The 16,051-nt window shown below is 42.1% G+C and overlaps 2 protein-coding genes across 2 annotated transcripts; both read left to right on the top strand.

Annotated features, from left to right (window-relative positions):
- The first annotated feature begins 8,670 nt into the window (after positions 1–8,670).
- On the top strand, positions 8,671–9,787 carry LOC128416848 (mas-related G-protein coupled receptor member H-like). Its single transcript, XM_053394865.1, has one exon. It carries the CDS (start codon positions 8,740–8,742, stop codon positions 9,721–9,723), a length of 984 nt encoding a protein of 327 aa, XP_053250840.1. The 5' UTR covers positions 8,671–8,739; the 3' UTR covers positions 9,724–9,787.
- Positions 9,788–12,518: 2,731 nt separating this feature from the next.
- Positions 12,519–13,448, top strand: LOC128417292 (mas-related G-protein coupled receptor member H-like). The gene has a single exon (XM_053395735.1). It carries the CDS (start codon positions 12,519–12,521, stop codon positions 13,446–13,448), a length of 930 nt encoding a protein of 309 aa, XP_053251710.1.
- Positions 13,449–16,051: the final 2,603 nt, after the last annotated feature.

The raw sequence follows: 16,051 nt of genomic DNA, 5'->3' as shown, positions 1-16,051 counted from the left end.
AAGAAATGGCCACGTACCTCAGTGCTTTGCATATGGAGTGTCTCCATTTTAGTCTCCAGCTGGGATCAGAGACAACCTTCTTTGAAATCCCTAGGAGTGTCTGGTAGTGAATGTGACCAGTACTGAACTAGCTACACCAATGATCAGACTCAGTTTAAGGCAGATTCTTAGGGGAGAGAGAGAACCTGGGATCCAGAGTCAATAAGTGCATGGTGTGTTGCAAGTATTGTAGAATACATCATAGAATCATAGAATTGTAGAGTTGGAAGGGACCATGATCATCATCTTGTCCAAGCTCCTGCAATACAGAATCTTTCAAGAAAAGTGGGGCTCAAACTCACAACCCTTCTGAAGCAGTAATTTTGTTTCCTGTAACTAGCTAGTAAATTAGGATACAGTGCTATCTCGGGTTACGAACTAAATTCTTTCCGGAGCTCCTTTCTTAATCCGAAACCGTTCTTAACCTGAGGCGTACTTTCGCTAATGGGGCCTCCCACTGCCGCCACGCCGCGGTGGCGCAATTTCCGTTCTCATCCTGGGGCAAAGTTTGCAACATGGAGCAACTACTTCCAGGTTAGCGGAATTTGTAACCTGAAGTGTTTGTAACCAGAAGCGTTTGTAACCCAAGGTCCACTGTACAGGAATCTCCTTTATATCATATACAATTATAATGTTTTTGATCCAAACTGCACTGCAGACAGGCTTTCTTCCCCCTTCCTTTTAGACTGAGCTCAATCAGCAGATCACGAAACTCGATCTCAGGGTCGTGGGTTTGAGCCCCACACTGGGCAAAAAATTCTTTTTTTAAAAAAAAATAATATTTATTACTTTTACGACAATTTAAACACTACAGAAAAAAAGAACAAAAAAACAATACTGTACAAAGACAAAAACAATTTAAAAACACATCAAAAAAGAAAAAAAATTCAATATCTTATCTTTCTTTCACATATTTCCACGACCTCCTCACACCTCCCTTTTTGTATTCCACTTCTATTAATTATTTCAGCAATTCCTTTCCATCATCCCCTGTTTTCTATCCTATAATTATCTTAACACATTTTAACCTTATTTTTTCCTTTAATATTCTATTAATCTATTTATACTTAATTTCTTATAACATTTCTACTAAAGCCATATAACTTCATTCCAACATTCTTCTAACATTCATTAATTTTACAATGTTTCTGTAAATAGTCTTTAAACTTTTTCCAGTCTTCTTCCACCGACTCTTCTCCCTGGTCTCGGATTCTGCCAGTCATTTCCGCCAGTTCCATATAGTCCATCAACTTCGTCTGCCATTCTTCCCAGGTGGGTAAATCTTGTGTCTTCCAATACTTCGCAATGAGTATTCTTGCTGCTGTTGTTGCATACATAAAAAAGGTTCTATCCTTCTTTAACACCAATTGGCCGACCATGCCCAGGAGAAAGGCCTCTGGTTTCTTCAGGAAGGTATATTTAAATACCTTTTTCATTTCATTATAAATCATCTCCCAGAATTTCTTAATCCTTGGGAATGTCCACCAAAGGTGAAAGAATGTACCTTCAGTCTCATTACATTTCCAGCATTTATTATCGGGCAAATGGTAAATTTTTTCGAGCTTAACTGGTATCATGTACCACCTATAAATCATTTTCATTAAATTTTCTCTTAAGGCATTACATGCCGTAAATTTCATACCTGTGGTCCATAACTGTTCCCAGTCAGCCATCATTATGTTATGTCCAACATCTTGTGCCCATTTAATCATAGCTGATTTCACCGTTTCATCCTGAGTGTTCCATTTCAACAGCAAGTTATACATTCTTGACAAATTCTTGGTTTTTGGATCTAACAATTCTGTTTCCAATTTTGATTTTTCCACCTGGAAACCAACTTTTTTTGTCCAATTTGTATGCCTCCATTAATTGGTAATAATGGAGCCAATCTCGCACTTTTTTTTTCAATTTTTCAAAGCTCTGCAATTTTATTCTGTCTCCATCTTGTTCCAGAATTTCCCAATATTTTGGCCATTTGGCCTCCATATTGAGTTTTTTCTGTGCCTTCGCTTCCATTGGTGACAACCATCTTGGGGTTTTCTTTTCTAACAAATCCTTATATCTTATCCAAAACTGGGCAAAAAATTCTTGCAGTGCAGAGGGTTGGACTAGATGGAGGTTTCCAACTCTAAAATTCTATGATCATAGAAGGTTGGCAAGTGTGAAAAGAGGGGCGACCCATCCATTTGAAGGCAGAGTTTGCAGCCAAATCGATCCAGCAAAGAGACAACTTTAAAGGAGCTCGCTGGCTGTACCAAACAGCTGATAGTGAGCTCCACATTCCAAACCTACCTCCTGGTAGTTCCTTTCTAGTCATGTATTCTTTACATGCCCCACAGTTGATATCACATATGTTATCATGTGTGTGACAGGCAGATGAGGTTTGGGAGAAACAGCCTTACCAGCAAAATTAGGTCTCGTTTGACCTGCTGGATAGCACACCTTTTCCCTACCTGAAACCCTGCAAACTCCAACTCCCACTCTCCACAGCCAGCATGACTAATGGTCAGGGATGATGAGAATTGTAGTCCAAATCATCTGGAGAATGCCAGGTGGGAGATGCTGGTTGGCACTGGCTGGCAGCACCTGTCCACTGTTTCAGGCAGGGATTTTCTCAGCCCTACCTGCAGATGCCAAGAATGACACCTGGGACCTTCTCCATACAAATCGAGATCTGGTTCCTCCTTTGCTTCCTACAACCAAGATTGTGCTCAGAGCAAAGATAACAAGCTAAATCCTTCACATTTAGAAGCTAGACTCTTCGAGACCAAAATGTTACGGACAATGTCCCTGAACTGCTTGGTTGGGGACTGCATAGAAGTTTGCTATTTCCACAATAAATTGGATTTTTTAAAAAATAAAATAAAAAACTCTCTCCTTATAGATAATAGACTTGGAAGGACACGATAATAAGTTTGGATAGCTTGCCTACCTATGGTACGGAAAAACAAGAATTCATAAAGGATTTCATAATCATATAATAAGAAGAGTGTTGTTCAAGGTATGGGGTAAATATAAAGAACTATTAGAACCCAAAACACCTTGGTGGTTATCACCTATTGAAGCATTATCATTTAAAACATTGGGGGGGGGAAGGGAGATTAGCCGACATATAGAGAATTGTTAGTAGAATAGGAAGGGAAACTGGAACTGAAAGAATATGAGGAAATAAAGGAACATCTACAAAGTTGGTTACATCATAGGCAGTTAAAAGATATTTTCAAAGAGGATAATAAGAAAGGCTTTCCATACACAGTTTAAAAATTCCAAAAGGAAGTAAGAGAAGAGAACACAAACTTATTAAAGAAAATGAGATCCCATGGTGAGATCCCATGGACAGTAATACTAAAAGGAAAGGGAGTTCATGATGGCTGGGAGTTTGTTAAGAGGGAGATAGTAAAAGCACAACTTCAGGCAATACCAATGAGACGGAAACATGGAAGGTGCCTAAAGAAGCCAGGGTGGCTATCTAAAGAACTTTTAACTGAGTTAAGATTAAAAAAGGATGTGTACAAAAAATGGAAAAGGGGGGAAACCACCAAAGAGGAATTCAAACAAATAGCCAGCACGTGTAGACACAAAGTCAGAAAAGCTAAAGCACAGAATGAACTCAGGCTTGCTAGAGAGGTTAAAAGCAACAAAAAAGGCTTTTATGGGTATGTTCGTAGCAAAAGGAAGAACAAAGAAACAGTGGGGTCACTCAGAGGAGAAGATGGTGAAATGCAAACAGGGGACACAGAAAGGGCTGAACTCCTCAATGCCTTCTTTGCCTCAGTCTTCTCCGATAAAGAAAACAATGCCCGACCTGAAGAATTTGGAGCAAATGATTCAGCAGAGGAAACACAGCCCAGAATAACTAAGGAGATAGTACAAGAATACTTGGCTAGTCTAGATGTATTCAAGTCTCCAGGGCCAGGTGAACTGCATCCAAGAGTATTAAAAGAACTGGCAGATGTGATTTCAGAACCACTGGCAGTCATCTTTGAGAATTCCTGGAGAACAGGCGAAGTCCCGGCAGACTGGAGGAGGGCAAATGTTGTCCCTATTTTCAAAAAGGGGAAAAGAGAGGACCCAAATAATTACCGCCCAGTCAGTCTGACATCAATACCAGGGAAGATTCTGGAGCAGATCATTAAGCAAACAGTCTGTGAGCACCTGGAAAGGAATGCTGTGATCACCAATAGTCAGCATGGATTTCTGAAAAATAAGTCATGTCAGACTAACCTGATCTCGTTTTTTGACAGAATTACAAGCCTGGTAGATGAAGGGAACGCAGTGGATGTAGCCTACCTTGATTTCAGCAAGGCATTTGACAAGGTGCCCCATGATATTCTTGTAAAGAAGCTGGTAAAATGCGGTCTTGACTATGCTACCACTCAGTGGATTTGTAACTGGCTGACTGACCGAACCCAAAGGGTGCTCATCAATGGTTCCTCTTCATCCTGGAGAAGAGTGACTAGTGGGGTGCCACAGGGTTCTGTCTTGGGCCCGGTCTTATTCAACATCTTTATCAACGACTTGGATGATGGACTCAAGGGCATCCTGATCAAATTTGCAGATGACACCAAACTGGGAGGGGTGGCTAACACCCCAGAGGACAGGAACACACTTCAAAACGACCTTGACAGATTAGAGAACTGGGCCAAAACAAACAAGATGAATTTTAACAGGGAGAAATGTAAAGTATTGCACTTGGGCAAAAAAAATGAGAGGCACAAATACAAGATGGGTGACACCTGGCTTGAGAGCACTACATGTGAAAAGGATCTAGGAGTCTTGGTTGACCACAAACTTGACATGAGCCAACAGTGTGACGCGGCAGCTAAAAAAGCCAATGCAATTCTGGGCTGCATCAATAGGAGTATAGCATCTAGATCAAGGGAAGTAATAGTGCCACTGTATTCTGCTCTGGTCAGACCTCACCTGGAGTACTGTGTCCAGTTCTGGGCACCACAGTTCAAGAAGGACATTGACAAACTGGAACGTGTCCAGAGGAGGGCAACCAAAATGGTCAAAGGCCTGGAAACGATGCCTTATGAGGAACGGCTAAGGGAACTGGGCATGTTTAGCCTGGAGAAGAGGAGGTTAAGGGGTGATATGATAGCCATGTTCAAATATATAAAAGGATGTCACATAGAGGAGGGAGAAAGGTTGTTTTCTGCTGCTCCAGAAAAGCGGACACGGAGCAATGGATCCAAACTACAAGAAAGAAGATTCCACCTAAACATTAGGAAGAACTTCCTGACAGTAAGAGCTGTTCGACAGTGGAATTTGCTGCCAAGGAGTGTGGTGGAGTCTCCTTCTTTGGAGGTCTTTAAGCAGAGGCTTGACAACCATATGTCAGGAGTGCTCTGATGGTGTTTCCTGCTTGGCAGGGGGTTGGACTCGATGGCCCTTGTGGTCTCTTCCAACTCTATGATTCTATGATTCTATGATTCTATGAAAATGTATAGCATCCTTTAGGAATGGGAAATGAAAGATGAGGAAGTGAAATCAGTAACGATTAAATGGGCACAAGACATAGGCTACAACATACAATTTGGAGATTGGACAAAACGTTGGAAAGTAAATTTGAAATTCACAGACTGTATATTGTTAAAGGAAAATTATATGAAGATGATGTATAGATGGTATATCTCACCCGTGAAACTAGCCAAAATATATAAAAATGAACAGAGGAAATGTTGGAGGTGTAAAGAGGTTGAGGGGACTTTTTATAATATATGGTGGGATTGTAAAAAGGTTAAGGCATACTGGGAAATGATTTACAATGAATTAAAAAAAAACAACGTTTAAAATAGCATTTGTTAAACAACCAGAAGCCATCCTGTTGGGTATTTTAGGGCAAGACCTGCCAAAAGAGAAAAGGACACTATTTATGTATGCAATGGCAGTGGCGAGAATACTGCTAGCACAGAATTGGAAGACTGGAGAAATTCTAAACCAAAGTACAATGGCAAGAGAAACTGATGAGTTATGAGGAGATGGCAAAGCTGACTCACAGACTTTGGGAAAAGGACAATAGGGATTTTGAAAAAGAGTGGCAACCTTTTATATTATATTTGCAGAGACAAAGGAAGAACATTGATCTGATGGTAGGATTTAAATAAGCATTCACAATTTTATGGATAGGGAATAGGTAATGTAATAAAAGGAAAATGTATGGTATTTGTAGAAGATAGCAGAATATATAAAGAGGTAAATAAATCAGAAAGCCAAGGGAAGTCCAAAAGGGTGGAGGGAGAGAGGTTTGTGTAACTTGTATGTTATAAGTATATTTGTAATGAGAGAAAAGAAAAATTAATAAAATAAATTACCTCAACTTTTAATTTTTAAAAAAATAAAATAAAATAAAATAAAAAACTCTCCTTTTCTCTTTCTTCCCTCACCTGCTAGTTCCTTCCCCATTCCATTTCCTGTGACAAATCCTCACCACTCTCCTTTCGGATATTCAACCTGTCCTGGGATCTCTCTCTGTGCAACCCTATGACTTGTTCATTGCAAAGGAAGTCTGCGCTCAATAGACTCAATAGACTCACTTCTTAGAAAGGGCGTTTAGGGTTGTCTAGAATTTGGGACAATCCCCGAGGTCCCTCCAAGCGCCCTCTTCTTTTCAGTCTTTCTTCCTTGCCCACAAGGTCCCTTCCAGCTACCACTCTAGATCCTTTCATGCACACCCTTCATTCCCGCTGCAGACCCTTCCCAAAGGCAGCACCTCCTCACCTCACTTCCCTTCCAATTTGCCTTCCAAAATTAGCCTCACTCTGAGAGCAATGGGGTCGCATCGCTCTGTCTCGGTTGCTGCTGTCACCGGTTACCGTGGAATTTCTGGAGTTTGAACTTTTACATTTGTCCCCGTCTTTCATTTCCTAACTCAGTCGGTATCGGTTTTTCAAGAGAGCGTCATCATATCTCTGGAAAGTAGGATAGAGAGAGGGTTTTCCCCGTCCTCAAATACCCTGCTGGGTTTGGCTTTCCTTTTGTTTCTTCCGCAAGGCTCTTTTCGGATAACAAGTTTCTGATCTGGCTGCAAGTGTCTCTCTCAGTGCTGGAAGTAACACAGTTTAACCGGGGCAGGTGGCAAAGGGACTCAGGAGCGGCAGCAGTTTCACCAGCGATACACTGCCAAGTGAAACCACCACCTGGCAGCAACATGGGTGGAGGAGGTGTTGACATCGTGTGATGTCTCTGAGCGTGAGACAGGAAGTCTCAGCCAATTCTCAGTGTAACCGGAGAGTTACTGAGTGTTGCTTTCGCTTCTGAGTTGAAGCTGGAGTTGAGTCGGAGACAATTGTGTTATGCTGCTCAGGAGAGCAGACATGTTTGTACAGTCTTAATAAAGTAGCAGTAGACTTCAGACTGTCTCTTTCTTCTGTGATGGATTGGCAGAAGATTGCGAGTATGCTCCTCTCAGGAGGCAGGTGTCCCTTATTGCCGGTCTCTCTGGACTGAGGGTGAATTCTAGCCAGAGAGTGACCATCAGAGAAAGGCCCCAGAGTGCCTGGGATGTTGGCAACCCTCCCGGGCGGGCGTTTTTCCAACAGAAGCAGCAGCATCAAGTGGCCCCGCTCCGCTTCACGCTGGGATGCAAGCCCCAAACTTTGCAGAGCAGCCCTGAGGTTGTGTGATGATGACACACACGTTGCGAAAAGGAGGAGTGCTAGGTCCTGAAGGGCCATTCCCTTGCCCACTTGTGACTGGCCAAGTGGAGAACCAATCAGGACTTTTAATATTAATAATAATAATTGGAGAAAAGTTTGGGCCAAAAAAAGCTCTGCTCTCGCAAGTATAGGGCAATTGTTTTGTTCAGAGGGACAGAGGGAAGGGGAGAACATTAGATCCAGAATCATTGAGTCCTTTGAGTGTTAGCAAATGTAGCAGAATAAACTGGGTAAGATCAAGGGTTGTAACGTTGGGTGAAAAACAAAAGAGGACAAAGAAGAGATACAATGTACAGGACTCACATCTTTTCTAATCCCAATTTTTCTTCTATGCTTGCTCTATTTTAGGGAGAAGCCTAGAAACTGAACAACAAAAAGAAAACTGAGTTATACGTAATAAGAAACAATGTGACATTACTGCCAGACCTCTCTTTCAGAACACACTCATTCATTCCTAGCCTGCTCTTACTGCATTGGAAGATAGTCCCACCCACCTGATGAATGTTCAGTAGGTAAGTGAAATTCACTGCTATAAAACTTTATATCAATCTTTCCCTAAACAAGGTGGCATCTTTCTCATTCTGTCTCAGTCCATCTCCTTCATCCTTACTGATATCTCTTCGTAAGCAGAAATGATGAGCTTGGTCATAGCAAAAGAAATATGACTGAACCCCAATTTCGGAGAGACATTATGTATAACACAGTAATGCCAGAAGATCAGAGAACGTTGTACTGACTTCTTCTCTTGTCACCAATCAAACCAAGTTTCCAGGTAAACTAACTCACTAAAGTCCAAAAAAACTCAATGAGAAAAAATCCAGAGGGGTGTGGCCTATGTGGGTGGTTCAGTTATATTGCAGAGAACTGCACATATATGACTTTTGACTTGATAGACAGATGTGGTGGGTTTATATGTTGTTCAATGGACTCCACGCTCTCAGAATTCTGAGTTTTGCACAGAATTCCAGCTGAGTCAAACATCTTTGTGATCTTTTACTAGAGGAAACTTGTGCTCCAGAAGAGGTGACAAGGATTCCACATGCCGTCATTCAACATGGAAATAAATACCAATGGGACTTTGCAATCTGCTGTGGTTGCTGTGACATATAAAGAGTATAATGACACTTACAATAGCTCATATAATGACCAAGGAGATTCCCAATCTAAACCATTTGAAGTATTCATACTAAATGTCTTCATTTTAGTTACTTGCTGTGTGGGATTTTTGGGGAATGGAACTATCATCTGGCTTCTTGTTTTCCACATTAGGAGGAAACCGTTCACCACCTACATCCTTAATTTGGCTGTTGCTGACTTTGTATTCCTCCTGAGCTTAGAGATCTTTGCTTTTACTTGGTTTCCTGATTATGTTCTTCATAGTATTGCTTTTTGTCTCTTCTCCTTCACATACAACACTGGCCAACTTCTTCTGACAGCCATCAGCATTGACAGATGTTTGTCTGTCCTCTTCCCTATTTGGCATCACTGTGTCCGGCCGACCCATTTGTCCACCACTGTGTGTGCCCTCATATGGGTCCTCTCCTGTCTGCTCTGCGTAATCCTCTACATTATTGAAAAATATTACACCTTTCCATATTGGTTATCAGAAACAGGCCAATATGTCTTGACTGGACTGCTTTGCCTCCCACTTATGACAATTTCAACTGTGATCCTTTTCATCAAAGTCTGTTTTAAATCACACCCACGAAAGCGGGGAAGGCTTTTAACGGTTATTTTACTTACACTCCTCTTCTTCCTTGTGCTTGCTTTCCCACTCAATGCCCTTCTTCTTGCCATATCCATCATGGGCTGGAATATTCGTGATCTATTACATTATGCCTTTTTGTGTGCCTCCCTCAACAGCTGCGTGAACCCCTTCCTCTATTTTCTGGTTGGGAGGAAGAAGGGAGGTCAATCTAGGGAGAGTCTACTGGCCATCCTCCAGCGGGTTTTGAATGAGGAGGAGAATGACAGACAGGAAATGGACCTTCCTTGTTCAAACCCACTTAGGAACCTTTCATAAGAGTTCTTTGGTCTGGCTGTAATGTGTCCTTGGACTGCACTGATGACTATTGCTCACCAGAAAAAGAGGCTGGGGTTTTTCCAAAATTTTGAGGTTTGTATAGCTGAAATGTATCCTACTTTACAAAGGGAGGAGTCATATATTTTGTTATCTCAATTTTTCTTCTGTGCTCCACCCACCTATTGTATGCAGTTTGTTTTTCATTGTATTACAAAATTTCTTAATAAAATTTCAGTTTTAAAAAGAACACAAGGTATTTGCATATATCTTGGGTGTCTGCCTTACCCAATCTCCTGTTAAGGAGGACAGCCGGCTTAAGTTAAGGTGGGCTTCAGTGACATGTAGCTAGAAAAGAACTGTCACTCTCATTGCCCGTTCATCTGTAGAAATAAATAAATAAATAAATAAATAAATAAATAAATAATAATAATAATAATAATAATAATAATAATAATAATTTATTCTTTATACCCCACCCATCTGGCTGGGTTTCCCCAGCCACGGTGGTGGGCTTTCAACAGAACACTAAAATACAATAACCTATTAAACGTTAAAAGCTTCCCTAAACAGGGCTTCTAAAATTTGGTAGTTGCTTTTCACTTTGACATCTGGTGGGAGGGCGTTCCACAGGGCGGGTGCCACTGCTGAGAAGGCCCTCTGCCTGGTTCCCTGTAACTTGGCTTGTCGCAGTGAGGGAACCGCTAGAAGGCCCTCGGCGCTGGACCTCAGTGTCCGGGCAGAACGATGAAGGTGGAGACGCTGCTTTGGGTATACAGGACCGAGGCCATTTAGGGCTTTAAAGGTCAGCACCAACACTTTGAATTGTGATCAGAAATGTCCTGGGAGCCAGTGTAGGTGTTTCAAGACCGGTGCTATATGGTCTCAGAGGCTACTCCCAGTCACCAGTCTACAGGAGTCTTTTTATAATTTTTATTAAATTTTCTCTTTTACAATTTAAAAAAACTCATTTTAACATCCTTAAGAACCTATGATTTCACACAGGGAAGAAACAGCAAGATATTTTGGAAAATCTTATTTTCCCTTCTGTGCTCACCCCCTCCCTACAAAATGTGCATATTGGGCAAATGTTTTTTGCCGTTAAAGGGCAAGGATGGTTGTATCTGTTATCATGACAGGTCCTGAGATGTTTTATTTGGCCGTTACAGATAAAGAAGCACATGAGACATGTGTTCAGTTTCCCCTTCAGTACTCATTACAAACTGGCATTGGGGGACATAGGTCTTTAAATGACAAGAGTCTCCTCCTCCTAGGCCAGATGGCATTTATCCTCACAACCACTAAAAGAACATGATCTTGCTACATGAGGCAGGGAAACGGCTTAAGCCAAGACAAAGAATGGGTGGGATCGGCATGAGATTGGTAAGATTTTTCCATTTTTCTGTGAGGAATGATTGGTGCCCCATTGCCTTGCTAAGGCCTTAGTACCTACCATTCTATTGCAGGATACTTTGTCTCTGTTGTCTTCTGATCACCATATCTGAAGACTCCCAATCCATACTTTGTCAGCAAGTTGTAAAATAAGTACCCTCTGGGTGGTTGGGTGAAGCTTAGTGACAGAGCAAATTAGAAGCATGCATGGGAAAAGACGTAGGAAGAAATGGCCAAGTAGATCAGTGCAGAGCATCCGCTTTGCATATGGTTGTCTCCATGTTAGTCTCCAGCTGGGATCGGAGACAACCTTCTTTGAAATCCCTAGGAGTGCCTGGTAGTCAATGTGACCAATACTGAACTAGATGGACCAATGATCGGTCTCATTTTAAGGCAGATTCTTAGGGGAGAGAGAGAACATGGGATCCAGAGTCAATAAGTACATTGTGTGTTTTTGCAGGTATTGTAGAATACATCATAAAATCACAGAATTGTAGAGTTGGAAAGGAACATGAGGATCATCTACTCCAAGCCTCTGCAATGCAGGAATCTTTCAGCCAAAGTGGAGCTCAAACTCACAACCCTGAGATTAAGAGTCTCTTGCTCAACCAGTCTCATGCTCTAGGTGGGAGCATGATACGGAATAACTATTATTATCTTCCCTGACTGGTAGTGGATCTCAATGGTTCAGGGAGGACATTCCCTACCTGGAAATGCTAGGGGTCAGTTTTTGTACCTTCTGAATACAAAGCAGACATGTTCTCCATGAGCTTCAGACCTTCTCATATGGGTGGAAGAGAAAGAGGGAAAGCAGATGTGGGTGGATGGGGTGGAAATCAATATGGTATCTCAAAAGGGGTGGGCATGAATAAAGGGGGAATAAATAATGAATACCTTGTAAGGAGACAATGCTATATTTAATGAGGCAAATGGAAATGAATTGGTTGGGTTCAGCCATACCTACTTTGACATTTGTCTCCCAGAGGACTGGTGATGGGTCATTGTGTCCATTGGCAATCAAAATGTTCCACCAATCTTATTCTTATAGGTTAATGGAGGGAAATGCCCCTATACAGCATCTATTCTGGAAGGATATTGAAAGGGATCTGCTAGAGTGTCTACTGGTGGGAGTGGATTTTGACCGAAGTAAGACAGCATGGACTACAATGACCTTTTCTGATTCCTTTGCAATAGCACCGCCCTCAAGTCTCTGAGCAAAGCCAAACTGAGAAGAACACATCATTCTGGGTCATGTATGGAATTCCACTTGAACTGTTCCACTTGAAATGTTCTCTGTAACATTTTATTTCTCTTAGCGGGCACTCATACTCCAGAAGAAGAGATAAGGATCCCACAAGGAGCAAGTGAGCATGATGGTAAATAGTAGCTGGACTTCCAGTTCCGATATGGAGGCTTGGACAGGTTATGAGCATGATAATAGCTCATATACTGGCCAAGAAAATGACTGGTATAATCCATTGAAAGAAGCTATTTTCTATATGTTCAGTTTGGTTATCTGTTGTGCTGGATTTTTGGGAAATGGAACCACCATCTGGCTTCTTAGCTTCTGCACTAAGAAGAACCAGTTCACCACCTACATCCTGAACTTGGCTGTTGCTGACTTTGCCTTCCTCATGACTGTAGAGATATATCATTGTATTGCTTTGACTCGTCTAGGCAAAGATGCTTCTTTAATAACTCTCCATCTCTTAATGTTCACGTACAACACTGATCTACTCCTCCTAACTGCCATCAGCATTGACAGATGTGTGTCTGTGCTCTTCCCTATTTGGCATCGTTGCCACCGGCCGACACATCTGTCCACCACTGTGTGTTCCCTCATATGGGTCCTCTGCTTTCTGTTCACCATAATTCTCTACATTCTCCAGTTATTTAGCATATTTAGCTATTACTTCACAGCAAGCCTCCAATTACTCTTGTCTGCCCTGCTTTGCCTTGCACTGATGACAATTTCAACGGTGATCTTATTCATCAAAGTCTGCTTTAAATCACGCCAGCGAAAGCGGGGAAGGCTTTTAATGGTTATTTTACTTACTCTTCTCTTCTTCATTGTACTTGCTTTTCCATTTGATGCCCTTATTGCCCTTAATCATTTTCTAGCTTTTGACATTCCTGATCTACACCATTATGCCTTTCTGTGTGCCACCCTAAACAGCAGTGCTAACCCCTTGATCTATTTTCTGGTTGGGAGGAAGAAGCGAGGTCGATCCAAGGAGAGCCTGCAGGTCATTCTCCAGAGGGCTTTGAATGTGGAGGAAGACAACGGACAGGAAATGGACCGTCCCATTTCAAATCCGCTTATGATCCTTACATAATAATGCTGTTGTCTGACTGTAATATTTCTTTATGCTGCGATGATATAGCTTGCTTATCTCAATATGGCATGAAAAGAGGTGTATGCAGAAATCATTGACCTTTCCATGGATGAAATGTAGGCTCCTCTGCAAAGTCACATTGGTTGCTCTGCCAAAGATTTGCATGACTATTATGAATTTTTAACTTTTTGGTTGTTGCCAGATATATATTGTGAGCAGAATATTTCTCTCTAATCTGACTCTTGTGCAGAATAAATTCTTCAACAGAAGAAAAATAAGTTTTCAAGCTTTCCTTGCTGAAACTTGGTTCCAATGTTACAAAAACAATAAATCTTTTGTAATTGTTCCAGTCTTACAAACTCTATCTACACTGGCCCTAGTGTGATTATTCTAAACATATTTACAGAAGAAAATATAGCCATCCAGCTAGAAACCAAAGTATTCTCTCCCTCTTGTTCACCTCTGTGCTTCAGCCGATGCCCAGGGAGAGACACTGCCTGTGTGCTGCTTCTGTTCACCTTTGCTCTGAGGAAAACCCTATTAGAACATGCAAACTCAAGTTACAGCCCTAACACTTGTGATCTAAGTCACAAGACCTAGCTTGCCCCACCCTTGTGTGGAAATACATCAGAGAAAAATATATCATTATTTTTACAACTCAAACATAATGTGATTTTAAATACTGCATTTTATGTAACACTAAACATAATTCCAGCAGCTGAACTCTGCTATATGAAGTGTTTGTTCCTAGAGAAGTATAGTACTGAATTATTAGATTCTATTCCAGCTAGTAAGGGTGCTAGGTTGTGGAAATTAAATGTTAGAGAACATAAGACTTTCATGGCTAGAATCTCCTCCTAAACTCATTGATGGTTATCTTGACAGCCAGTAAAAGGATGTCTTCTTGTCACATGTTGTTGGCCAACTGATTAAGCCAAGACATAAAGCATAACGTACATCTTTCAGATCCTTTCATGAGATATCAGGAGTAATAAGTGCAAATGCTTCTCTATAAATCTTGCCATCATCTGCCATTCCAACTAGGGATACAGTGGTACCTCAAGTTACAAATGCCTCAGGTTACAAATTTTAACTCTGCTAACCTGGAAGAGTTACCTCGAGTTGAGAACTTTGCCCCAGCATGAGAACAGAAATCGTGTGCCGGCGGCGCAGCGGCAGCAAGAGGCCCCATTAGCGAAAGCACGCCTCTAGTTAAGAACACTTTCAGGTTAAGAACGGACCTCTGGAATGAATTAAGTTCGTAACTAGAGGTACCACTGTATTAGAAATTCACTTTTTTTTTTTTTTGGAAGATTGCTGGTCTGTACTGCTGAGTAGAACTTGCATACAGGTATGTAAGAAACTCCAAATGTTACAGCTTGAAGAATGTGTGATTTTACAGTGGCAAATTGTATGGGATGTTGTACGGGATGTTGGGGGGAGGGGTAGTACCTTTGGTGGGGGACAAGTCATGCTCCTTTTGTGGTAGTTTGGCCACCTTTGGTCCTCACCCTGCAGTCAGCTCTCACCTGTGGCTCCTAGAAGCTGCCAGCAGGTGAAAACAGCCACACCCTGGGAAATGGCTTCAACTCGCTGGCTAAACCGGGTGAGGATAGCCAATGGGTCTCAAACCCTCAATAAATTGGCACTTCCTTTGCCCTGCAAAGATAGGCTCTAGCAGATTGAGTGCACAAAACCAACAGTAGGTCGAATGGTCAAAAATGTGGTTTCTGAACATGCTGCTCAGGGAAATGGCCAAGGGGTTGTAGAACAGAAAGTGTGGTCTACTAAGGAGTTTGGAGAAATAACTGCTGGCAAGTTCTGCCTAGGATGTTAAGGGTAAAGGGGAGGTATATAGGGCCATTTTCTCAGTGTTGGGTCAAAGAGACAGAGGCACATGTTAGGACAGGCGGCCCCTGGATCTTAGAAAGAAACTGTATGGCTGAAACCCTGATATTACATGGAGCATTTAGATATGTTACCAAAGTATGAACTCAATAACTTAAGAGGCTTATCAGTTCTTTCTGATAGAAAAGAAACAGACCAGAATTCTGAAGGCACTTGACACCCTCAGGGTAGGTTGTAGGCAGTGCAGAAGTGGAGAACAGGTGGGGGCATGGCTGGTGTGCGTCCCAGGGGTGTGGTGTGCCGCCCGCGTGGCGCCTGGTGTGGGGGTCAGGGTGGCACGTACTGCATGTCAGGGGTGGTGGCCATGATGGCACCCCATCTGGGATGGTACCCAGAGCAAACCACTCCCCCCACCTTCCTCTGCCAGTGGTTGTAGGTAACAGATCAGGGATGATAGGAGCTGGAATCTGATATTGGAAGGGTCAAAAGTTAGACACCCTTGTACTAGAGGTTGAACATTGTGTTTAAAAGGATCTCCTTGCAGGAACTGAATCCACATCTGCCTTGTTTCTTATAGCAAGATTGTCTCAACATCAAGGGAAGGAAACCTTTTCTGGCTGGCAGGCTAGATGCTTCTCTACCACCAATGGCAGGTCACATTTGGTGGGTGGGCGGGGCCTTTTGCAAACATACCTGTCCTGCACTTTGAATCTCAAATTTTCAGAGGTACAAGGAGCAGCTCTGGGAATGGGAAG

Source organism: Podarcis raffonei, chromosome 7, assembly GCF_027172205.1.
Source record: "Podarcis raffonei isolate rPodRaf1 chromosome 7, rPodRaf1.pri, whole genome shotgun sequence".
NCBI classification, from domain to species: Eukaryota; Metazoa; Chordata; class Lepidosauria; order Squamata; family Lacertidae; genus Podarcis; species Podarcis raffonei.
The sequence above is the reverse complement of the archived record's forward strand: the minus strand, read 5'-3'. Positions and strand labels throughout refer to the sequence as shown.

What these genes read in the sequence shown, in the direction of transcription:
- LOC128416848 (XM_053394865.1), top strand. Translation starts at nt 8,740, where the DNA reads ATGCCGTCATTCAACATGGAAATAAATACCAATGGGACTTTGCAATCT.
- LOC128417292 (XM_053395735.1), top strand. Translation starts at nt 12,519, where the DNA reads ATGGAGGCTTGGACAGGTTATGAGCATGATAATAGCTCATATACTGGC.